This window comes from Orcinus orca, chromosome 14, assembly GCF_937001465.1.
Source record: "Orcinus orca chromosome 14, mOrcOrc1.1, whole genome shotgun sequence".
Lineage (NCBI taxonomy): Eukaryota > Metazoa > Chordata > Mammalia > Artiodactyla > Delphinidae > Orcinus > Orcinus orca.
The window spans coordinates 61,928,215-61,953,658 of NC_064572.1; the positions used below are offsets into that span (position 1 = coordinate 61,928,215).

General features: G+C 46.2%; 1 protein-coding gene across 9 annotated transcripts in view; it reads left to right on the plus strand.

Annotated features, from left to right (window-relative positions):
- CNNM1 (cyclin and CBS domain divalent metal cation transport mediator 1) overlaps nt 1-25,444 on the plus strand; it is a 49,572-nt gene that overhangs the window by 13,195 nt on the left and 10,933 nt on the right. For 4 of the 9 annotated variants that reach the window (XR_004482624.2, XM_033425753.2, XM_033425756.2 and 1 more), the window contains exons 2-8: nt 5,058-5,201; nt 8,049-8,189; nt 10,792-10,961; nt 12,580-12,679; nt 13,035-13,082; nt 16,728-16,790; nt 24,298-24,461. Coding sequence is in view for 8 of the 9 variants with exons in the window: in XM_033425753.2 (XP_033281644.1) it covers nt 5,058-5,201; nt 8,049-8,189; nt 10,792-10,961; nt 12,580-12,679; nt 13,035-13,082; nt 16,728-16,790; nt 24,298-24,461 (830 nt within the window). In the remaining variant the exon portion in view is untranslated. The remainder of the gene's footprint in view (nt 1-5,057; nt 5,202-8,048; nt 8,190-10,791; nt 10,962-12,579; nt 12,680-13,034; nt 13,083-16,727; nt 16,791-24,297; nt 24,462-25,444) is intronic. The other 5 variants (XM_033425754.2, XM_012532542.3, XM_004268438.3 and 2 more) reach the window with 3 other exon arrangements.

The following is a 25,444-nucleotide window of genomic DNA, read 5'->3' on the forward strand; positions in this document are numbered from 1 at the left end:
CTGCTAGACAACAAAGGCCCTTGCATGTATCCTCCTCATATCTGAGATTGCTTTGTGGCCTGAGAATGACACCATCTGCCAAAGCTTAGCCAATGGTGATTGTTAAGCAGAGGATCCTGGTTATGTTTAGCCTGAACCTGGAGAGAGTCAAATCGACCCCACGGGCAGCCTCCTAGGCCAGTTCTGTGCCTAAAAGGCCTGAGGTTAAAATATCCAGTCTTGTTTAGTTCGTCTCAGAGATTTCCACAAATCCTAGCTGGGTAGGTCCTCTTCAGTTCCCTGAGTTCACATTTTGACTCCACCATTTATTGGCTGAGTATCCTTGGACCAGTTATTTTCTGAATGGGGAAAAAGCATTCAGAAATATTTTCAAAAGCATTCAAAATGCTCTATATTTTGATAGAGTAGTGGGAAAGAAGGCAAGGCATATACCCTAAACCATGGAGGCCTCTAACGACAGGAAAAAGAGCTCAGAAATGACCCTCCGTGGTTATTGGTCCATGTTATTGAGATGGGGAATAACTTGGTAAGTGCAATGTTTGGGAGCAGTCAATCTGGTTTTAGTGGATAGTATGCCTTAGAACAGAAAAAAAAAACCAAAAGGAGGACTGGTTAGGATATTAGTGCAGTCATCCAGGATACAGTGAGGCATGGAAATTAAGAACTATACACCCAAAATTGGAAGGAGGGAAATATGAGACTTCATTACCTTCTGGAACTCCTTCTCAGTCTCCTTTACTGTTCCTCCTACGTCATACTCACTGATATATCATCAGCACTTGGAACAGGACCTACCCAAGAAACATGCATAAGACATCAGTTATTATTGTCTCTCAATAGATTCTGGAGAAAGCTGGGGACCTGGCCAAACATTTCTAATTCACAAAATGAGGACTTCTCACAATTCTCAGGAACATCTGCTCACAATCTCCATGACTCTCCTGTACCCTGTGTGGAACCTCTTAACAAATTGTTAAGTTCTATATAAATGTTAATGATCATCATTGTCAGCCTAAATTATTTCACAGACATCCCGCTTTTCTAGTAAGTTGGAAGGAAACTGAAATCAATAGACTAGTAGTCGTGAGAAGGAACTTGAAAAATTCTGCTGGTCTGTAGAGGGACAGCTCAGCAGAAAAGGCCACAGTTCCCATTCACAGAACCTCATAGAAGGGTAGAAGAGGGGATTAGCCAAGATTTAAGCCACTCCCTCAAATATGCCATTAGGAAGTAAACACAACACTCATCCGTGGGAGGAGAAATAATGCATATTAGAAACCAGCTTTTGCCCAGAAAAAGGTGAAAACACTTGGGAAATTTGAGCCCCTGCTGCCCCAGTTTTAAATACTTGTGAGTCATCCCTCAGGGTTGATAAGATCTCTGATAAAGCCATGAACCTATTATGCCCCAGGCCCACAGCTCCCCAACACTTCTGGGGCCCTGGAAGAGAAGGAGTACCAGGAGGTAGGTCTCTTAAAGGCCAGACTTTTTGAGGGAAGGACCTCGGGTATGTGTGTCATGGGAACAGCTGGTTTTCTTGTCCCAGTGTCAGCTCAGAACAGGGTTATGTGATTGCTGATTCCTGTTCCAGTCTGTCCCCAAGAAACAATGACTTCCTTCATTTGTTTGTAGATCTCTACAGGCATTTGAGGGAATCATAAAGGCTGATTGTGAATTTAAAATGTTTCTAAATAGATTACATAGGTACATTGTCTTGAATATTACAATTAGGACTTAAATACTGCCTGGTGATCACATAGCTTGTCCTCAAATTGACCTTATAAGGTGTACACAAATGGTGGATTTTCGCATGGAAGTTATGGCACTCTTTGTGAAACAACATAAAATGTTAATTTATTTAATCCCATTATATGAACTAATCTCTTAGTGGCAGGAAGTATGGCTGTATTATATATATTCTGGACTCCACATAACAAAAATTATCCAATTATAGAAAATAATTTTGGATGAATTGGGAGATTGGGATTGACATATATACACTAATATGTATAAAATAGATAACTAATGAGAACCTGCTGTACAGCACAGGGAACTCCACTTTGCTGTACAGTAGAAACTAACACAGCATTGTAAAACAACGATACCCCAAGAAAAAAAAAGAAAATAATTTTAAGAAATCACTTTTCCAGTTTTTTCCGTTATGGTAGTCATTTGTTTTGTCATCTCTAGCACATGTTAGCAGAAAAGTGAGAACAGGTGCCAGAAATTTAAGAACAGGTGTTGAAAAAAACAACTTTGAATTGAGCACATACTAACAGTTAACATAATCTAATTTAAGCTACAAAACACTTCAGTCCAATTGGGCAGGATGTAGTTGTTTCAAAGGGTAATTTTAGAACCACTGATGCATTTTAAATGTTAATTTAAACACATTGGGGTTTTTTTGGTTGTTTTTTTTTTGCGGTACGCGGGCCTCTCACTGTTGTGGCCTCTCCCATTGCGGAGCATAGGCTCCAGATGCGCAGGCTCAGCGGCCATGGCTCACGGGCCCAGCTGCTCCGCGGCATAGTGGGATTTTCCCAGACCGGGGCACGAACCCGTGTCCCCTGCATCGGCAGACGGACTCTCGACCACTGCGCCACCAGGGAAGCCCCTGTATTTTATTTTTAAAAAAGGTTTTAGTGTCTGGGTTTAATACCATCTATTACATCAACTATGGATTTTTATTCAGTCTTACATCAGTTCCTCAGGCACTTATTGGCTGCCTGTTATATGGAGAGAACCCTGTCTCAGTGTATGAGCCTTTGTCCTGAAGAAGCTTATGATCTGAGGAGGAAACGTGGTCCAGTAGAGGACACACACATTGCAAGATACGAGAAGTGGCAAATTGTGATCAATGCGCTAATGGAGTTATCAAGGGCTTAGAAACACAGGCAAGGAGAGGTTGATTCAGATACAAAATGGGGCAAATCTGGGAGAGTTTTCTTGAGGAGCTGGCACCTGAGCTGGAACTCAAAGGGTCAGTGGAGACAGAGTAGGAGAAGGAAGCAGTGTTAGTGAGGACTTGGAGAGTGGATGTGGAGGAAGTTGAGGAGCTGGAGGTAACCTGGTGCACCTGGAGTCCAGGATGATTAGAGGATGCAGCAGGCACACAGTCAGAAAGACGGGGAAGAGCTACATTTTACAGTCTTGATAATAGCGAACTAAGGAGCCTAGATTTGACTTTGTGCACACTAGGGAGCCTTGGCGGGTGTTTGAGCAGGGCAGTGGCCTGATCAGATCAGTTTGAGAGTAAGTTGAGAGATGGGTTGAAGGTAGAGAGGAAATTAGAGACCGTTCTTGAGTGATATGGATACCATCTTTCCCATTATTAAAAATCCCACTAAGTAGCTATCTTGTGATTTGAGGTATTTGATACAGAAATTCATTTGTTTAAATGTTAATGGTTAATTATGCCTCTGGCAAACTGACTACTCCTCTTATCTGATATTTTTAGCAATGGCCAAGCAAAAGTTTATAAAGGGTAGTAATGATAAGGCATGAACTTCCTTTTTTTTTTTGGCAAGAATAACATCTGAGTCAGTACCCTAGATATTCTCCTAATTTAAAGAGATGTTCTCTTAGCCAAGGAAAAGAACCGCCCAGATTGACATTTTAGAAACAGATCCAGGAAATGCATCTATCAGCAAATGAAAACAAATCAAGGTGAAGCAGGACTGTTAGGTAAGACTCAGTCGCTAGGTTAGGACCAAACCCGGTTACCTGGGTTCACAATCCAGCTCTGCCACTTACAGGCTGTGTAACTTTAGGCTTATTACTTAACCAATCTGTGCCTCAGTTCTTTCCCTTGTAAAATAGGGATAATAATGGTACTTGTCTCAGGGGATGTTAAGAGGATTAAATGAACTAATACATGTAAAGTGCTCCAAATAGTACCTGGCTCGTAGTTAGAGCTCAATAAATGTTAACTATTATTCAGTGGTTGGGCAGTCAGTTAACTAACTGCCTATGACACATCATAGTTTACACAGCGTTTTCACACATCCACCAAGTCATTTGAGCTCCACAATTACCTTATGGATATTGGTTGTCCTAGTTACCACTGCTGCTAACAAGCCACCCCCAAACTTGGAAGCATAAAACAACAATCATTTTATTATGCTCACAGATTCCTGAGTCAGGAATTCAGACAAGGTACAGTGGGAGTTGCTTATCTCTGCTTCTCTGTGACTGTGCCCCCAGCTGGAGACATCTTGGATGGCTGGGGAGGACACCAGCGGTGGGTCTGGATCCACTGCCAAGATGGCTTCTTCTCTAACCTGTCTGGCGCTTTGGTGGGATGGCGGAAAGGCCAGGCTCAGCTGGGACTGTCACCTTAGCACCTACATGTGACCTCTGCACCATGGTGGCCTCACGATAGTTGTCAGACTTCTTAGAGTGTTTCTACAGCAGAAGATACATGCCTTTTATGACGCAGCCTCCGAAGCCTCATAGCCAACACTTCCCTGTTCTCTATTGGTTGAAGCAGTCACAAGCCTGCCCAGACTCAAGGGAAGGGATTAGACCACACCTCTCAGTAGAAGGCATATCAAAGAATTTGGGGGCCGTGTTTGAAAATCACCATACTGGTATTATCCCCTAATTCTAGATGAGAAGATTGAGGCTCAGTACAGGTTTAATGATTTATCCAGGATCAGTTGCACAGATAGTCACTGGGATAGTAGGGGGTGGGGGCAGGGAAGTTTTCTGGAGGAAAAAGTCTTCTAACCTAATTCTTCTGACGCCAAATTCTTGTTCTCTCAATTAGATTATTCATTATCCTTCAGCTTAGATATACTTGCTAACATAGGAAAGTTACAGAAAAAAACATTTAAATGACATTGTGTATATTAGGTAACTTTCTTAAGAAGAGACGGTGATGTAAAAGTATAAAGTTTGCATTTATAAGAACTTGTACACAAACTTCATATTTGAAAGAGGTCCTGGGATGGGTTGAGTCCCAAGACTGGTCAGAGGTAAACTTAGTATAATTTTCTCACAAGGAAAGTTCTCTGAAAATGTCCCAGATGCTTAACTGTGACTTCCTTCATCTCTAGGAAAGTCTCACCTGGCCATTGTCCAGCGGGTGAATAATGAGGGAGAAGGGGACCCCTTCTATGAGGTGATGGGCATTGTCACACTGGAGGACATCATAGAGGAGATCATCAAGTCGGAGATCCTGGATGAAACTGACCTCTACAGTAAGTGCACAGCCTTGGCTCTTGTCCAAGGCCATCATATTTTTCTCTGAGATTCTCAGAGCTGGCTTAGTTTGGTGAACATGTAAAAGGGGGTCAGGACAAGCCCCAGGCATTGCTGTGTGTCAGCCCCCTCCTGCCAGGAGCCGGCACGGCAAGATGCCCTGACTTGAACCATCCCTGAGTCACTGAGAGTGTGCTAGCTAAATGTTTATCCAGAGGGAACCTTCAGGAACACAGCCAAGACTATGAAAAGGAGACCTCCTGGCCTTTGGATGGAAAAGGAACCAAAGGAAATAAAGTGCACCTCGGATGACCCCTCTGCCCTTGTTTCTGTACCCTGTGCTGTTCCTGGTTTGTCTCTTCGTCCACCTAGACACAGACCCCAGCACCCCCTGGGGTTCCACTCAGGATCCACTCATTCAAAACATCCGTGAGCCGTAGAGACTCACGAGACTGCCCACCACAACCTAAGCTAAACCTGAAGTCGCCCTTTTAGTCGCTCTTGTCCCCTGTGCGTTTTCAGCCCTGCCGCCTGGTTTCTCCCTCTCCCCACTTCCCACCCCTGGCTCTGGTCCCTGCTCCCTCCTTTCTGGCCTCCTCGCCCCCCCCTCCCCTCTCCCCCTCAGGAACAACACGGACTCCTTCTTGCAGATAGTGACTGCTTTGGGTTACTGAGCCTTATCACAGCTTTGCTTGCAAACATTACAAAGGCCTGCTTTCCTCAGGGATGGGAGTGTTATCTAAATCCATGGGAGCCCCTAGGCCAGGAAGTGTTTCCTCCTCCCGAATGAATTTCATCACCTGGGACAGCAGTCGCTTTTCCTCCCCTCAGATAACCCATTCCGGACCCCTATCCTTAGTTTGCTAGAGGCAGCTGTTCAGAGACTAGCTCCCTGTAGAAAAGGTTTTGAGACTCTAAGGCAGTGAGTGGTACAGAGAGAGTGCTTCACTTTGGGGTGAGACCTAAAAGGTGGGTCAGGCCTTAAAGAAACATAGCAGGAGTGTCCCAGTGTCTGCTATTGCTGTGGAGCCCTGAGGGGGCTCATCTTCTTGAGTTGGGGGTTAATTTCTCCCTCCCCCATTCCTTTCTCCCTTCTCCACCTCTGCCCATGGCTCATGATTTAGAATTCCCAAGTGTCTCAATAGATATAGTGGTGAAAACATTCACACTAAAGTGTTAGTGGCTGATAGTAGTGACAGGGGTCTAAATGAGTAAGCTCTTCAGAGGGCCTTTGTTTGAACGACTTAATACTCCGAATGCACACTAATAAAATTGAAGGAATGAAGAGGGAGATCAGAAGACTGATTCTCCAATGATGAACTGTTCGGTGGCATTCTGATGGAGGAGGGAGAGGGGATATTTAGACAAACGTGTCATGCAAATCGGAATCGTTACTCACTAGTCACACAAAAGGACTGGTCTGATACGTATATTTGCTGCTGTCTTGCCTAACCGTCCTCTCTCTAAAGGAGAGGGTTTTCCCACTCTGGCATGAATCCTTAAGAGTTTTGAGAAGGCCAAGGAGCCAGGAATACAGTGTTGCTTCTCCCTGGACCCTGACCCCCCAGGGCAGCTGGGCCTGGATCTCACCACTGTGGCAGCCAGACACAAGGAGTGTTAAAGCCAGGGCCCAGAGTCCAAGGCAGGCCCACAAGAGAGCAGTGCGGTGGAAGGCACTTTCTCCCTCTAGAAGGGAGCCCCAATTGTGTGGTGGGGTGAGCTCCAAAGGGAGGGGGAGAGTCCAAAGGAAACCCTGTCTCTGGAGTTCATTCCCTTTCATTTCCACTGTGTCCTCTCAGCCTGCACTGAAAGTTCCCTGCAGCCCTGTTTTTCTCTAGGCCAACTTTGGAGAAAACCCAAATCTGTTTCTTTGCTCCCCTTAGCACAGGTTAAGATAGACTAAAGTTTCAAAATTTTACTCAATACTAAGGGAAAGCAAAAGAGACATGACCAAAGAAAACATTCCCCTTACCCCCTAAACATGTTTTTTAAGACAAGCTTTTGAAAAGCAGGAAGAAAAAATTAAACTGGAAAAAGCAGAGATTTTCTCAATTAGTAATCACAATAGTCCTGCCTGAGGCGGCCACCCAGAGGCCACACCTTTATGGATTACAGAGCTATTTCCATTTTTTTTCCTTCTTTCCTTTATTTCCCCCAGTTCTCTCCCCGTGGAGGGGCCAGGGTTGAAGCAAGAGAATTGTCAGTGGGGAGGGGGGTGACTGCCCTCCTCCCTTGGGTGGCATGCCTCAAGTACCACTCAGAGTGTGGTTTAAATCAGCAGGAAGAGACCAGGTGAGCTCAGCTCTGGGGACAGGAGAAAGGCAGAGGCAGAAACCCCCTGGGCCCTGCCAAAGTCCTTGAGGCTAAGAGTGCAAGTTCCTCGCGTTTGAACGCCTTTTTGTAAGCATTTCACAGATAGGTTCAGATTGGAGTCTCATAATAAGAGACTCCTGAGATGAGCAGAAAAATTATGATTAATCACTAACCTTATTGTATAGATTAAAACACACGAACACTCTGATGCTTGGAGAGCTTGCACAGCTCGTAAACAGGGAGGCCAGCCCTAGAAGCCTGAACTTGGGAGCCCCAGGCTGGCCTTCGCCTTTTCCACTGTTCACCACTTCAGTGCAAGTAACACTGAGACATGGCAGCAGCTCCCACCTTCTATCCCTTATCCACATCCTTCCAGTCTCTGGGAAAGAGATGTTGCGATGTCACCTACAGTTGACACTTTCCAGAAATCCCTGTGTTCCCAAAGGAACTATCTGTCTCAGGTGGCTATGGTGAAACCTCCAAAAACCATTAGCGATTCTGAGATAGCTGCAATGTGTCCCCTGTCCCGACAGCCGACAATCGGAAAAAGCAGAGGGTCCCACACAGGGAGAGGAAGCGGCACGACTTCTCCTTGTTTAAGCTTTCTGACTCGGAGATGAGGGTGAAGATCTCTCCACAGCTTCTGCTGGCCACGCACCGCTTCATGGCCACAGGTATGATGACTCTGCCCGCCTGCATCTCCACCGCAGGCGGGCAAGGCAGCTCTGGAGGGTGGGACCCAGGCACCAATCACTTTTAATACCTTACGACCTAATTCCAATTCTGGGACTGAGAACCACTGTTCCAGGAGAGGAGGTCATCTTAGGTGGGGCGACAGGACTCCACATACTGTCATTTTCAGCCTCAGGCCTGATCTTCTAGGTGGGGAAGTGAGCATAATGCTACTCTGCTTTTCTCTCTTCTACTCGAAAAAAGGGCTGAGGAATTCACGGCTGCACTTTCCCTTCCTCCACCTGCTTCAAGGCGGGAGGTGGTGGGCCCCAGAGGGTTCATCAGGGAGGGACAGGCGATGTCCTGTGCAGCCACAAAGGCCCTGGGGCCCAGACCCTCCAGGGGCCATGTAGGCCTGTGAGCTACGAGTTCTTCAAATACAGATGTGGATTGTGAATACTGGAATCTTTAGAAAGAAAAAAAAAGAGAGGATCCAAAGATAAACTTCTTCTTGTGAAGAAAGTAAAGTTTGTCTTTGAACCGTCTAACCTTCTCATCCATGCCTAATTAATGTGCTGACCTAAAATGATCACACACATTACTAAGTTCAATATGTAATTAATCTAACATGTATTTATTGAGTATATAATGAGTGCTAGTACTGTTCCAGTTACTAAAAGGTAGAAAATTTTAAATTGGAGCTTCTAAGAGAGTTACAGATGTAGAAAATAAACTTACGATTACCAGGAGGTAAGAGTGGGGAGGGATAAACTGGAAGATTGCGATTGACACATACACACTACTATATATGAAATAGATAACTAATAAGGACCTACTGAATAGCACAGGGAACTCTACTCAATACTCTGTAATGGCCTATATGGGAAAAGAATCCAAAACAGGGTAGATATATGTATATGTATAACAGATTTGCTTTGCTGTACTGCAGAAACTAACACAACATTGTAAATCAATATACTCCAATAAAAATTTTTAAAAAGTTCAGGTCATAAGAAAATAAATAAATAAATACATAAATAAATTGGAGCTTCTTTAGGGTTTTCAACATGTTATCTAGTTCTCAATACAGATTTCTTTTAATTACTGGCTGTCTGATTTCCTAGAACAAAACAGCTGTATCTGTTAATATAATGATATACCATAATAGTGTAGTATAACATAACAATATAAATAATAATATCTATTAATATGTAAATATGATACAGTGATGCTTCTCATTATTGAGAACTTCCCACTTAAATAATTAACTGTTCCTGTTAACTTGAAATTTCATTTCATTCAACAGATACACGTCATACAAATAAGTCAGATTAAATTCTCTGTATTTCATTTGATTGTAGCATTAAAACTTTTTTAGCCATGTTTACATGGCTTACTTATCCATGTCCAACTCAGTAGTTGCGGCATGTGGGCTCAGTAGTTGTCGCACACGGGCTCTAGAGCACAGGCTCAGTAGTTGTGGCACACAGGCTTAGTTGCTCACGGCATGTGGTATCTTCCCGGACCAGGGCTCGAGCCCGTGTCCCCTGCATTGGCAGGAGGATTCTTAGCCACTGTGCCACCAGGGGAGTCCCTCTTGTTGCTTTTTGAACAACTTTATTGAGGTATAATTGATATACAAAAAAAGGTACATATTTAATGTATACAACTTGATGAGCTTGGAGATAAGCATACACCAGGAAACCATCATCGTAATCTATGCCATAAACATATCCATCACTTCCAAGAGTTTCCTCCCACCCTCTTTATTTGTTACTATTATTTTTGCATGTGTGTGTTAACATAAGACCTACTGTCCGGGCTTCCCTGGTGGCGCAGTGGTTGAGAGTCCGCCTGCCGATGCAGGGGACACGGGCTTGTGCCCTGGTCCGGGAAGATCCCACATGCAGCAGAGCGGCTGGGCCCGTGAGCCATGGCCACTGAGCCTGCACATCCAGAGCCTGTGCTCCGCAACGGGAGAGGCCACAACAGTGAGAGGCCCGCATACCGCAAAAAAAAAAAAAAAGATCTACTGTCTTAGCAAATTTTTAAGTATACAGGATAGTATTGCTCTTAGGCTCTCTAGGCTGAGCAGTAGATCTCTAGGATTTATTCATCTGGCGTAACCAGAACTCTGTACCCTTTGACTAATACCTCCCCATTACCTGCTTCCCCCAGCCCATTCTCTCTGCTTCTATGAATTTTACTATTTTCGATTCATCATATAAATGGTATCAAGTAGTATTTGTGCCTGTGCCTGGCTTATGTCCCTTAGCATAACATCCTCCAGGTTCCTCCATGTTGTCACAAATGGCAGGATTTTCTTCTTTTTTAAGTTTATGTGCAGCTTTAAATAAAGTCAAGGAGAAAAATAATAACAAAACTGACATTGCCAAAATGGTGACCTGTTTCTCCTGAGGTGCCAGTGCAGGGACACACATCACCAGAGGGCCTGAGACACATACGTGGGCTTAAGACCCCCGCCCACCCAAGGGAACTGCAGGAATCCTGCTAGCTTGGTGCCCGAGAGCATGAATGGCCCTGGCTGTGCCCATCCTGACTCCTCCCAGCTGCCAATTCCTCCTGCCTCCCGGTCTCCCCTAGAAGTGGAGCCGTTTAAGTCTCTGTACCTCTCGGAGAAGATCCTGCTGCGGCTCCTGAAACATCCCAACGTGATCCAGGAGCTGAAGTGTGATGAGAAGAACAAGAAGGCCCCGGAACACTACCTGTACCAGCGCAACCGCCCTGTGGACTACTTTGTGCTACTTCTGCAGGTGAGTGGGAAAGCCACGGACCCCCCAAGGGCAAGACAGGACCTCTCTAGACTGGAGAGGAACGGCATGCCTCCTCTGTGCCAGGTTCCAAGGCTCGGCTGGCTGCCCTGGGAGCAAGGCCGGTTGGTGTTGGTGTTTGTCCGCGACGCTCAGAGGGGACAGGTGTGACTGGCTGGCGTCCTGGAGTGGTGGGATCTTGATGGCATTTAATCTGACATCAGCGATGTTTGTGGTGGGATGCAGTGGGTACCTCCCAGCAGAGAGGTTCTGCCGCTGAATTTCCAAACCTGCTGCCCTACAGAATCGCTAACACCTCCTTGTCTCTGCTTGGCCATGCCCGCGAATGCAACTGTGCACTGCCTCCCAAACTTCAGGCACTTCTTGTTTCAGGCCCTTCTCTCTGTTGAGCTGAAATCTCACCATCTCTGATTTCCACCCACTGGTCCTTGCTCTGCTCTCTGAAAGCGCACAGAACACATCCACTCTCTCTAGTACACTTCAGCCTTTGCAGTCCCTTAATCTTCTCCTCCTTCAGAAGACTGGGAAGGGAATAAACGAGCAAATGAAGGAGGGGCAGCATCTTCCCGGTACTCACAGGAGTAGAGTCACCCTTTGCCCCGGGTGCCTGGAAAGGCCTGTAAGTAAGTGTCAGGCATGGTTCCAGCACTAGGTAGTGCTGGTGTCCTGGCCTGGCTCCACCATTAACTCCGTCCCTATTCCCTGTCTCTTTCCAACAGAATCTGGTGAACCCTAAATACAGTGATTGTCTTAAAATCTTCATTAAACTCACGTTGACTTAGAAAGGGCCTCTCTGTTACAGTTCCCCTGCAGCCTGTCTGCTCGGACTCGGTAGTGTGCCTCACACCCATCCTTCCAGATAGCCTCAATAAAATGCCCTCTCTTCTCCAGAAATGGAGTTGCATTCTTTACTGTTGGAAATGGAGAAGTGTCCTGTTACATCGTTTATATAACACAAGGAACACATAGAGTCTTATGCCTAATATAAACTTAACCATTTTCAAATAAATCTTGGAGGCGTAAAATGTAGTGGCAAGAATGTAGGTTCAGAAATTGGAAAGATCTAGCTTTAAAGTCTAACTAACCATGACCGAGCTATTTAACCTCTCTGAGCCTCAGAAATGATTCATCTATAAACTGGGGATAAAAATAGTACAGGCTTCATAGGGTGTGGGCGGATCCATGCAGTGGATTTCAGGCACATAGATGCACACTATATGCACAAGCTTCTCACAGAATCAGGCTTTATCTCAGCCAGACTTAGAGATGGTTTAGTCTCAGACTACACCTGTGGGGCAGTTTACAGGGTTCTGGGCTAGCTGGTGCCTGGACCCGCATCATGGAAGAGCCATTACAGTCTGCAGGGAAAGCTTGGATGTACGTGACGGGATGCTGCTTTATGAACTAAGCAAGTCATTTACTGCCAAGGCCTTCTGAAGTTGGAGTTGCTGTTTCTGAAACGTATCCAGACAGAATTCACATTTCCCTGTGATAAGATTTTAAGTCCACTTACTATCCAAGCAGAAGTGCTTAGGGTCGTAATCACTAGTAGATCTGGAAGTGCTGTCCACACCCTTAGTACACTTCCTTCTTTCTCCAGGGTAAAGTGGAGGTGGAGGTTGGTAAGGAAGGCCTTCGCTTCGAGAACGGAGCCTTCACCTACTATGGTGTCCCAGCCATCATGACCACTGCTTGCTCAGGTATTCCAGTTTCCAAGCCATAGCTTATTGGGGAAGCAGTGGGACAGTGGAGAAAATGCATCTGGGTTCAAGTTGTGACTCCCGTTATGGACCCTGAACAAGCCTTTTACCTTCCCAGGCTTTAGATGTGGAAGTACATGGTAGACTGTAACATTACCCAGTGTTAGGGATGGATAGTGGTAATTTTCAATATGAAAAGACAAGTTTATTTTACTTTTTACACTTCCACCTGATTGCCCTGTTTTTACAGGGTTGATTGGTGCTGTGGGGGGGGGGGGTGGAAGAGGGAGAATTCCTTTAAGAAGGTGTGTTTTCTGAATTGCCTCTGAAACACACTGCATCCTTCTGTCCTTAGATAACGATGTGCGGAAGGTTGGAAGTCTGGCTGGATCCTCTGTCCTTCGTATGTATCTCTCAAACCCCTCCCTCATCCTCCCTGCTGTGGTCCTGCCTCAGCCCACTCTGGGGACGTGGACCGAGCACTCTCAGCCTGGGCTAGGGCTAACACAAATGCTGGCAGCCTCTTTGTATGCTCTGCCAGGAACACTGCTTTCTGCCAGGTACCCACGGACCACAGGGGGCTTAGTTTCTGCGTGTCTGGAATGTTTTCTGCTGCTTCTCTGCTCACGTGCAAATGACGAATGACGGGGGAGGGAGGTTGTGAGGGGAGGCCCCATTTATTGTCACCTGCCAGGGAATGCAGGCAGGTGGTTTGTGTGCTCTGGTGGAGGTTCAGCCTTTCCTTCACTGCTGTGATAATTCACCCACTGTCCTTTACTTGCAAACCCTAATACGCTATTATTGTGTCTGTGGCGGTTAGTAAGAAGTGACTGCAAGATCTTAGGACGTAAGTCCCAGGCTGGTGCGTATGTTGCTTATCTGCTTCTCTTTCCTCATTTACCACATCTCAGCTGGTGGAGAAGTGTCTGCAGCTGGCCGTGCATGCTGGTGGGGGCTGGCACGGGGCTGCTGGCGGGTGTCTTCTGTGCCTTCTGTGCTCTACCTTCTCTCTGTTTCCTGCATAAGTTATTGCACTTGTGCTTAGAGAGCATGGCATTTATTGTGATATAAGTGTGATCCAGAAAGCATTATTTCTCTAGATTTCTCTTTGATTCACCGGTCTGAATTTTGCATTGCTTTCAGCTCTTAGTGTTTATGGTGGCCATTTTAATGCCAAAGGGGTGTTTTTTCTCATCATAAAGATTTTACATAGTGCTTTTTACTGGGATTTATCAGAGGGACCCAAAGCTTGATATCACAATCCGTGGCACATGAAAAGTAGATACCATTTTAACACAGAGAAACTAAAGAAATGACTTGCTCCAAATCACCCAGCAAGTTGGTGATTTACCTAGATGCATTCTGGTGTCCTGACTAGTTCACACAGTACAATGAAATAGAGATTTTAAATCCATCATGTTCCAGAATGTAATTTCTATGTGGAAATATTGGAACAATTTGCAGTGTAACTTCACATCCTAGCCCAGCAGATGTCTGAAATGAAGTTGAAGTAGCTGCCCACACCCAAGGGGTGGTCCAAGATGAGTTGAAGGAGAGCTGTAAAATAAAACGTCCTCGTACATTATTATACTTATATAAACCAACAAGTCTCAATTAAGGTTGATGAAGGAAGTGTCAGTTCTCAGAACAAGAAATCTAGATGGGAGAGGGATGGTCTACAGGACCTGGTAAACCTTGGTTCTCTAAAGGAGATTTCCACCATCCATCACACTGGGGATTGCTCATGGTAGAGTAACTCTTGGGATATGAAATGTTACCTAGACATGTTGGCCTTATTCTGGCTCTTCCATAAGACCAAAAGATGTGGGAACTCTAGGGGAAAAGAGCTACCTAAAGCTCCCAAGCCCATCTGATTTAGATGACTTTCTTTCTTTTAAAAAAAAGTTTTGGGCTTCCCTGGTGGCGCAGTGGTTGAGAGTCCGCCTGCCGATGCGGGGGACGCGGGTTCGTGCCCCGGTCTGGGAAGATCCCACATGCCGTGGAGCGGCTGGGCCCGTGAGCCATGGCCGCTGAGCCTGCGCGTCCGGAGCCTGTGCTCCGCAGCGGGAGAGGCCACAGCGGTGGGAGGCCCGCGTACCGCAAAAAAAAAAAAAAAAAAAAAAAAGTTTTTTAAGTAGTAAGAAGATGTTATCTGGTTTCCTCCTTTCCTTCCTTCCTGTCTCTAGTTCTTTCTATCAAAATCCTTCCATTTTATATGTGAGACACAGTAAATTTGCAACACTAATCTCTCCTTCAAAACTGGTTAACTAAAAAGAAATATTAACCTCTCTTTCCCTCCCCACACTTCTGAGCATCTTTATCAATCTTCAGGAGGAAAAAGAAATTAAATTAGCCTGTAGGGGTATGGAGACATTTTCCATCCTCCCCGCCAAGGCCTCCTTACCTAATACAGCAAAGTGTGAAGAACTCCAAAGACCACCACCCCACCCCCTGCCCCGCCTTGTTCCAGGTCCACCCTCAGCCCAGGTCCAGCCACCCAGCATCTTTCACTGGCCAAGGACCTCACCTGTAGGTTGAGGAAGAGCTTAAGCTGAGCCACAAGGCAGTAAACTCTTGTAGGGTCTCAGTCTACCAAACTACCCCTGTCCTTGATGCCAGCCTAGAGCTTTGTCAGCCTTGAGGGTAATAAAGGAGACAATGAGTTTGCCAGAACACTGGCCCTGTGACCAATGCCTCACAGTTGAACTCGAGGTTACAAGTAAGTCCCTCTGGTTTTCCTGTGCAGGGCAAAGGGGACGCAGTCAGCACTATCTCCTTTGTCTTGGTTCTGATTGCCAGGGAACCCAGGAGGACCGTGGTGAGCCTGGCACTCTGGAGGAGCGGGGCCTGAGCTCAGCGTGACCAGAACAGATGCCCACAGTGGTGTGCAACTGGAGAGAGAACAAGTCTCCTATCTGCTTGGCTGGGTATACATGTAATTTGTGGCCCAGAAGTGCTAGGATTCTTCTTGAGACAATGGGGTTTCTTATTCCAGTGTGTCTCGTGACACTAGGGGCCTGTTAAAATATTCTTTGACAAAGAATATGATTATTTGACAAAGCAAATGATTATCAGGTAGGTATAAGGCTTTCCCCTCCCCACTCCTTTGTACTATTGGATAATTTCAGGCAAGTCATCGGGCTCAGCAGCTAAGACTATGGAAGCCACCTATTTCAGTGTGCTGTCACCTGCACTCTGACTTCATTTAGCTCCTTGGAAGAGACTCTGGGAATGACCAGATAAGAGAGATGAAAACAGGTTCCTATGCAGAAACACTACTTGATCAGGGTCAAGGTCGGGAAAGGACTGGAGTATTGCTACACACTCCACCCCACCCAGGCCCCAAGCGATAGCCAGCACCATTTCAGACTCTGTGGGGAAAGAGAGAGAAGGAAAAGGGGATAGGAAGAGAGGTGGTTTGGAGCACTTGTACTTGCAAAGAAATGACTGATTTAGTTTATCAAGTTGATTTACATTAAGATTGCGAGAAATGCTGCCCTTCCTGTGTCCCAAGGCTCTAGCCACGCACAGTTTCTCCCCCAGCACTGTGACCACAGAGGGAGCTCCTAGGAGTCTGAGGCAGGAGACAGCTTCCTCGAGGATGCCCCTAGTAGGAGCATGCACTTGCTTTCACCCCTCCCACAGGTGAGCTGGAGACCTGAGGCAGCTGGGAGAGCCCGGCGGGAATACAGTGCTGGGCTCCCAGCACATTTGCTGGCTCCAAAAGGCGCCTCAGACAGAACACTGCCCACACACACTCCCTGCTGGGGCACCGCCTGTTCTTGTCATTGGCGGGTCTGATTCCCTCAGAAATTATTGTGCACCTTTTTGGAAGACCTTCAGCAAAGTCTATTTTATTTTCTTCTTTCTGGAGAGTGACTTTGTGAGAGGATGCAATTTTCATGTTTCCAGAGGCAAGATTCACTTTGGCAGAGAAATGTGATGTTGTGAAGATCCGGGAACAGACTGTCTCACACGCTTTGCTCTTTGTCTCTCTCCTTTTATGTTTATCTTCCCTTACGCAACTCACAAATCCTTGACTCTTTAGTGCCCATCTCTGTGTCTCGTACCTTCGTCTTCAGCAGAGGGGACTCTCTGGCAGGCTCCCCAGGTAAACATGCATGGGGTCTCGATCTCCATAGATCCATGGGGTTTGCAAGAGGCCTTTGGTCTCTGTCACTGTCCCACATGAAAACTAGTCTCTCCCAACTAGTCTCTCCCAGGACCAAGGCACAGCACGTTGCACGGCTAACACTCACTTGCACTCACTCACCAGGCATTGCTGGTTCAATGGTGTCACGTGTGAACTTAGCCCCGAAGGATATATCTGTGTACGTAGATGGAGAAATGGTGGGGTGAGGAATGGTGTGAATTTTTCCTTATCATTTGTCTGACTGCAGAATGGAGGGATAAGGGGTGCAGCAGAAGAAAAATAGGAAGCAACAATGAAAGACTATGCTTTATTCCTATTTTTCCTCCATCTTTTCTTCTATGTGGTCTCTGCCTTTAGCTAACCCACTAACCCCTCCTTATCTTTCTAGTAATGTTACTGTGTAGTGACCATATTCCCTCTAGCTCTGCTCATACAAAGGATGCTATATGTAAAATTTTCAAAACAACTTTTCATCAGGCTTAACCTCTCTTGTTAATTAAATAAAAGTTACTGGATTTTTTTTTTAATCAGGTAAAGTAGCTCCTCACAGAGCCACACAGTAACTCAAGGATTGAGTAGAATGTAATAAATCTGAACAATCAGTTAAGTGTTTATATTGTTTTCATCCCTAGACGTTGATCTCTTAGGGTCATGGAGCAAGTAATGACCAAACTAAGAATTTGTTTGTTAAGTTACCTTGAAGTTAAAGCACAGCCCAATTTCCCATACCCTCTCCATCTGTCTCCCTTATCCCAATGCTTTGGCGATGATTCTGAGGCCTCACCGTAGCCTCCGGCATCAAGCATCCAGTTATGTTTCACTGTCTGTATAGTAGACCCTCAACATTCAAAAGGCTCTGTTCTGGGACCTCAAACCCCCAAATTTGCAACTTCAGAACTACTTATGTTGATTTCTACTTTCTCACAAATCACATTTTTCCATCAAAAACCATCTGGTTCCCATGTTTATCTGGACGAGACGACTTAATCACCTTCTCAAATTTCACCAGTTTTCTCTCTTACTTAGTGGAGGTTTTCCACCAAGAAGTAAATTTTTTTCTTGCTTTGTGAGAGCTCATGCCTTCATGATGACTACAGGAGTACTGTCAATGGGAGATGCCAGTCTGGTACCCTCCCCAGCTAAGTGGTCACCCCCACATGCCCATAAAATTAGAAATGACCGCATCATGGACCTTCAAGATCCTTCCAATGTGAGGAATCTTGTGAATGAAGAACGTGCTAGGAAGCTTCAGCAGAAAGGAAAGATGGACATTTTTAAAAGATTTTCAACGAAAAGGATCAAAGCATTAAAAAAAAAAAAAAGAATGACAGCATGAGAGCAGGAGTTATTTTTTTTTTAAATTAACCCTTAGTTAACCAGACAACCTAGTTAATTATAACTTCCTACTTATGAAGGTTAGTTCTAGTTCATCGGTATTTATTATGAAAATTAAGGTGACTCATTTCTGCTGTGCAGTCCCCCTATAGGAGGTACTGAGTCTTCCGATCCAACTCTGGCTGGTGCCATGTGCTCCTGAGAGCTCTTTTAACCTTCCCCCCACTTTTCCATGACTGTGTGTGTTCAACCCAATAGGAAGCAGGGGAGGGCAAGGCCAGCTTATTCCCACCCTTGGTTTAACTCTGCAGAGTGGAGCAGTGATGGGCACAGCAGCAGAAAATGAGAGATGGGAACGTTCTGCTTCTCCTTTGGCTCTTTTCTTCCCACCATCTTCTGTCTCACCTCTTTCTGTAGCCAACTGCCAAGCTTTCCTAGCGACCGGGTGACATCCCCAGGACCTATAATCTGGTATTTCCTAGTAGCTCTTGCTTCTGTTCCATATCAGCAGAAGAAGCCTCAGTCATTGGATTTTTATGGAAAGCAGTTCTGGGCACACTCTGGTCCCATACTTGATTTATGATCCAGATACATTAATTTACGTATATTATGTCTTACCCCCATCTTAGATAAACCCTGGAAGTTAGGAATTATTGCTGGGCAACAATAGGTAAGGAAGCAGCTCTGAGAAATTAAGCCGTTGGGTCACTGTCAAAGGTGTAGTAAGAAGGTAGAAGGATGCGGACTGGTATCCAAGTCTCTGAGGTCCTGTTCTAGGCCGGGACCTTGCTGCCCTTCTGAACGTGGGCGTGTTGTGCCCTCTAGAGGGCTGTGACTTGTCTGCATTTTGAAAACAGCTGTGCTAATGAACTAAGGTGCTCCCTCTGGGTTGAGGCCGGTGGTCCCTACACCAAATATTGCCACCATTACCCATAGGCAGTTTCCTTCTATTTGAGCCTTATTTGAAATAAGGAGAGCAGAGTGGTGTGTGGATTACCTCCAGAATGTGGTGTAATTAGCCAGGTTTGCAGGTGCTTTCATTTAAAAACAAAACTGCTGAGAGTACACGGCCCCACTGCAGATCTCCCCAGATTCATCCCTTTTTTCTTCTCCCAGTGGTGGAGATGATTCCAAGTTCCCCATGACAGTCCTTCCACAAAAGCACAAAGGCAGGAGAGAGGTCGCAAGCAAGGGTCCTTTTACAATGCCCAGCTGTCCATCTGTAATGTACTCTGAGATCAGTGAGGTTAGATTTCCCCCAGAATATAAAGGGAGTACCTAAAAATAATCTTTTTACTTTGTGAAATGTGGTAAGTGGAAGTATTCCTTTGGGTCGGCTCTTGCATAGTAAACATTTGGGAACCATTAAAGCTCCATGTAACGTGAGTGAGTTCATCTGGACTCCTAACTTGGGCTGATTTGCAGGGTTCACATTGTAGCTTTGACAGAGAGCTTTTGGCATTTGGTTGTCTGATGTTGAATATTACCCCAGAATGATGAATTTTAATAATCCTAGTTTGTAATCCTGTAAGCCTATGTAATTAAATTCCCCCATCCAGTTTAGTGAACACAGATGCCCCGTGGCACAGTGACAATGACCAGAGTGAGCTATTCCTCCCCATCCCTCACTGATGCTTTGAAAGATGTAAGCGAGCAGCTGCTGAGCCCTACCTCCTCTCAAATCCCCAGACTGAAAAGGGGAGTGGGATGTTCTTCTGTGTCGTGGGTCCTGCCCCTGTGATAGAGTTGCAAAAGCTCTCCAGACACAGGTGTCATGAGTAAAGCAGAACTGTGCATAGGTTTTCAGGGCCCCTGCCCATCAGTGCAGAATGAGGGGAGATTCCATCCAGTCCTAATTGCAGTTTAAAATCCTCTTCCTCCCCTTCTCCCACCCCGACCCAATTTTACCCCGGTGTCTTCTCCACCCAAGCTCAGTAACTCCAACTTGCCATCCAGGACAGATATCTCTTGCAGACTGACCATGTGAAGTCTGCAGGAATGAGGTCTGCCACACTTCTCCACAGCACTTGGGGGTCTAGAGCAGGAAACCCTGCCCTCCTGCCAGTCTCTCCAGGGCCAGCTTGAGGGTATGATGTAAGAGCACAAGTGGGCAGGGGATATGTCGGAAGCTTGGCCTGGGCCCTGTTGAGGGGTCCTGTGGTCAGTTTCATGCTCATCTGTCGCCTCTTAGACCTCTTTGCACTGTGCTTAGGATTCTCCTTCTCTCTTCACTCCCCCAAGCTGTGCCTCTGTGCTCTTAGGAAATGCCAGGGGGAATTATACAACTTGAAGTAGTTTGCCATGCTGCTGGGACACTCGTCTGTTACTGATTTCTTCTCTTTTTTTTTATTAAGAGTATTTCCATTTCCCTTGCTCAGGAACCTCTTGAGTGTATGTGCACAATTACCAAAATGCCGAGTCATCAGCATCCTACCTGTTGAGGAATGTAAGGCTCTGGGACACAAAAACATTGATCTTGCACAACACTTAGATGAGCTGGGACTTTCTTTGTCATGAAATGAGGATTCCTTTGTCATTTAAAAATTGCTTTTATATACTCGACCTTTGTAAGACAGTTGTATCTTCTGGTGTTGGGAATCCTTTGGGATTTTATGAATAAAGCTTCAATAGCATTGTTTTTACTTTAAAAAAGACACGTTTTTCCTCCCAGCACAACAGTGATGTCGCTTGTGTTTGACATGTGGGTCCTTGTGAGTGACAGCAGGGTGACATGCTTGTGCTGGGTGCCAGTGAAGATGAGAGGTTTGGGGAGATCAGGGATGAAGCTGTTTCCTCTGTTTCCAACAGGGAGTAGAAGTGATTCAGGCAGAAGTTGTTTAGCAGATACAATAGGGTTGTGGTTCCCTATCAGCCTCCCTGACCCTATCTTGAATTATGACATAAGGGATGAGGATGTAGAACAGCAGATGTGGGGTATGTGAAGCACGTGTCCCACCAGGCAAGGTGGAGGATTATCAAGGAGCAATGGTCATTCCTCAGGGTAAATGAAACCACAAACGCCTGCCCACACTCTCTCTCTTCGTTCCAAACTGAGTTGAAGATAAAACCCACCAGATCAAGGTGTGATTTCTAGACTCTGCTCACACCAAAGAAGCTGCACTCCTGCAGGACTGCCTGCCCCCCTTTTCCACAACCAACAGCCCTGAGGAAACACCACCGACTTACTTAGTCAGTCACCGCCTCAGAACAGCCACAGTGGGTGGGCCTAGGCAAGCCAGACCTCATCGGTTTGTTTTCAAGGGATCAGGACCAGACGTGAAATGGGTATTTCTCCACCCAATGTTACTGCTGTTTACAGTCACCTTGGTGCTCCACTCTGTTCTCCATGGCACCGTCACTGTCCCTCTCGGTCCCTGGTCACTCTGGTGTCACCCAGCGGATAAGTAGGAGACCTGACTCCAGGACCCCCCGTTTCACATGCTCTTATTAAACAGACAGGCAGACAGACAGAAGGTCTTGATGCTCGCTGCGGCCTCTTCCTCAAGTTATGGGCCAAGGCCTGAGGCTTCTTGGTGCCCTTGGAGTCTCACTGCGCACTATTTAACACTCCAGTGCATTTCTGGAGTGTTCTTCTACCCACCCCTCACTTCCAGAAGTCAGCTTCCCTAAAATGACTTAGGTTGCAGGGGGAAAGCCTTCTGATTCCAGGGTGATTGAGAGCCCTGAAACCTTTTTAAAACAAAATTTAGATTCTAAATAAAAACTCCTTCAGGGATTCTTAGGTGCGGATTTGTTCATTCCGTACATTTTTATTGAGTGCCTACTCTGGGCCAGGCACTGTGCTAGGTACCAGCTGTACAACAATGACCAGAAAAGACAAGGTCTTTGCCCTCATAGAATTTATCATTGAACTGAGTAGACATTACAAATAAATACAAACATGTAATTAAGTAAAACTTGTGAAAAGTGCTTTAAAGAGATGAACAGGGGACAGTGATAGAGGAAAATAGGGGTAACCTTCTTAGGGTGGCCAGACCAGGTCTTCAGAGAAGGCGGTGTTTCAGCTGAGACCTAATGACTGAGAAGTGAGAGCAGGGGTGGGAATGGTGCTAAAATGGGGGGAGGGGGAGCAGGGGAGACGGCATCTGCTGAGGTGGGTATGCTTACATGTTTGAGGATCCCCAAGGTGGCCAGTAAGCTAGAGCAGAACAAGCAGGCGAGGAGAGGGAGCCCCAAGATGAGATCAGACAGGAAAGCAGGGCTCAAGTCATAGGGGGTTTAGGGGTCACAGCAAGGAGTATGGATTTTATTGAGATTCAACAGGAAGCTGATTTGTGTTTTTAAAATGTGCTTTTGACAGCTGAGGTGAGAACAGATTATGAGATTATAACTGGGGAGACCAGACTGTGGTCCAGGCGAGGGTGATGGTAACTGGGACTTGAGTGGAGACAGAGGTAGGGGCAGATGAGTTTATTATGTCGGGGAAGTGGAGACTTGATGTGGGGCTGACAGATTGGCAGGAGTCACGGGAGACTCCCAGGTTTCTGGTTTAAGTAACAGCATGTATGTGAATGACACTTACTGAGAAGGAGAAAACTGGAGGTGGAACCCTTAATTCTATAATCTGATCAAGGCAGTGATTATTCTGGCTCTAATGAGAAAATGATTCAACCTATGGTCATTTTAGTCTTTCCACTACTACATGGTTTGCCAGACAGCAATAACAGCTTGGCAGCTAAACACATCGACAGACCTTCAGAAGTCACTCCAAATAGATGCTAATCATTTTGATGGATGGCAGCATTATCTTAAGAGACAGAATTAAATTCCCAAGGTTCTTCCCTGAAAGAACCAAGGAGCAGAATCTCTGAGGAATCAGACTCTTCATTGGAGCACCTGAACTGAATCTGTGTTAGTTAGGAGAGGCTGACAGCCTCCCATTTCTCTTTTTTGGGAAGAAATGAAGAGTGGCGTCAGTTGGGAAGCAGAGGGGTGGGAGGGGCTTTGCGGTCTCTCATTCAGGGTTATTCTGTGGTGGAGATAATGCTAGGGTCACCTTAAGAACCTCTCTTCTCTTCTGTTGATCCTGGGAGGGTAGTTCACACAGTCCATTTTGAAACCAAGTGATGTGGTCTTAATTGAACTTTCCCAAGAAGTGGTTCTTGAAAATGGAAAAAGAAGCCGGCTCTGAACATTTAAGAGGCCTTTGACAGAAGGCCTGGAGGGTTATTCCAGCCTCCGGCCTTTGAGCCTAGAAAGAGCCCTGCCCTAGACCCACCCTTTAGGGGGCCTCTCTTTGGCCCTCCTCAGCTCCACGCCTCTCTGTGGGGTGAGTAGTTCACAGAGCCAAAGGGATGTACCACCCAGAGCTGTGTTCTTCCTTCTAGACCACGTTTCAGGTATGGAATTCCCCACCCAAACAGCTCTGGGAGACGGGGCCAGAAAGTCCTAGGGCAGAGCTGGTTCTCCCCCTACAGCCCATTTTCCAGCACAAAACTCTTAAGGAGCCTTATCTGGCCTGCTAGGTTTTTAAGAAGTTATATTTGTCAAAGACAAGGATAGAACATATTTTAACAGTTTATTGACATGATTTAAATATCTATCCACATGGTTTATGGGCCTCCGCTTGTCCCCGGCCCTGCCAGTGTTGGGGCCTGCGTCATCCCCTCACCATGGTGAGGGCTGCTTACCTGTTCTGCGACAGGTGGTTTTTAGGGCAAACCTAAGGCCTCAGCCTTCCTAAAAGAAGGTTTGTGAATGGAGTTTATATAAAAGAACTCACCCCAATAGAGGGTCTCATGGTCTGGGGTAGCAACCCACACTCATAGAAGGGTCCTCATCTCCTGCACGTACCCCAGAACCGAGAAAGGCAGCGGCCCACCCAGCTTCCCGCTGCTAGAGGTCGTGGGGAGCAGGAACCTGAGCTGAGTGGGGCCACGAGGCCTTGGGCATTTGCTCCTCATAAATGGAGCAGCCAGGCATTTTCCTGGGCTCTGATGGGAGGGGAGAGAGCCCAGTCCGCCACCCGGTGTTGCCATCACCTAAACATACTGCGAGGCCTCGGTAAACGACACCCCTTTCTCTCTCTCCCTCTTTCTGTTCCCCTCTCCTTCCTCCCCACCCCTCCCTCCTTGCCTTTCCTCCCTCTCCTCTCTCTCACCCTCTGCAGTAAACCGGTCCCCTTCCCGCTGCAGCGGGTTGAACCGCTCCGAGTCTCCGAGCCGTGAGCGCAGTGACTTTGGGGGAAGCAACACCCAGCTGTGCAGTAGCAGCAACAACCTCTACACACCCGACTACTCAGTCCACATCCTCAGCGACGTGCAGTTTGTGAAGGTAGCTCCGCAGGGAGGGCTGTCCCCTCACTCCCAGCCAGCAGCATCCTGTTCCCCCTGTTCCAAGATAATGCTGCGTGGCAATTGCTCCCTGGCTTTCTAAAGGCCCTGGTTTCGGTTAGCTTTATTCTGTTCATTATTTGTCACTGTTATTGTCCCTTTGTTCGTTTGAACCATGATTGTTCATTAAGATCTCCTGATCCCCATTTTTCATTGCGGAGAAACTGAGGCACGAAGCGATAGGGAATTAGCTTGCCTGAGACAAGCTGTCGGCAGAACTGTTTCCTTTGGATGCCCCGCCATTGGCACCAGGTTGATTTTATTTATTCAAGATAAATCTGCAGGTGATTAATGAACCAAGGGTATAGAAGAAACCATGCTATGATTTTACATGTGGATAAGATTTTACGTATTAATATTTAAAGTCTAAAACACAATTCAGCCTGTAAATATTATTATACCCCCTTGCTGTCACTGAGCTATTTGAAGAGAGCCGCTTTGCAAGTGCAGTAGAGAGAGGCAGCAGTGCTTATCGCCTTGTAATTAAGGAGGAGAGCTGTTTCTTCATACCCCTCATTGAGATTGGTGTTGGACAGAAACATTCTAAGATTCCCTCCTTTCTCTTGCTTTGATAGGTTTTGTTTGTTTTGTTTGCTAGCATTCCACAAACCATTACACACTTGGCCTGAGATCAGAAGGGAACCCATTTACCTGAGTCCAACTAAACACCCAACGCACTCACTTGGTAACAGTCATCCCAGTTGCAGGCCGGGTGACAGGTGTATGGAAATCACAAAGGTGGGAGGAGGTCCTTTCCTTCTGTTCAGAACACTGACCCTGATTATTTGAGGGTGGTGTGTGCTGGCTGGCTTTCTATGTTCCAGAACTCTGCAAACACCCTGAACTAAAACTTAAGAGTGTTGAGAAAAGTAACCGTGGAGAAGAGGGGTCACTCCTGGGGGGTGTGCTGGGACAATGACTGTT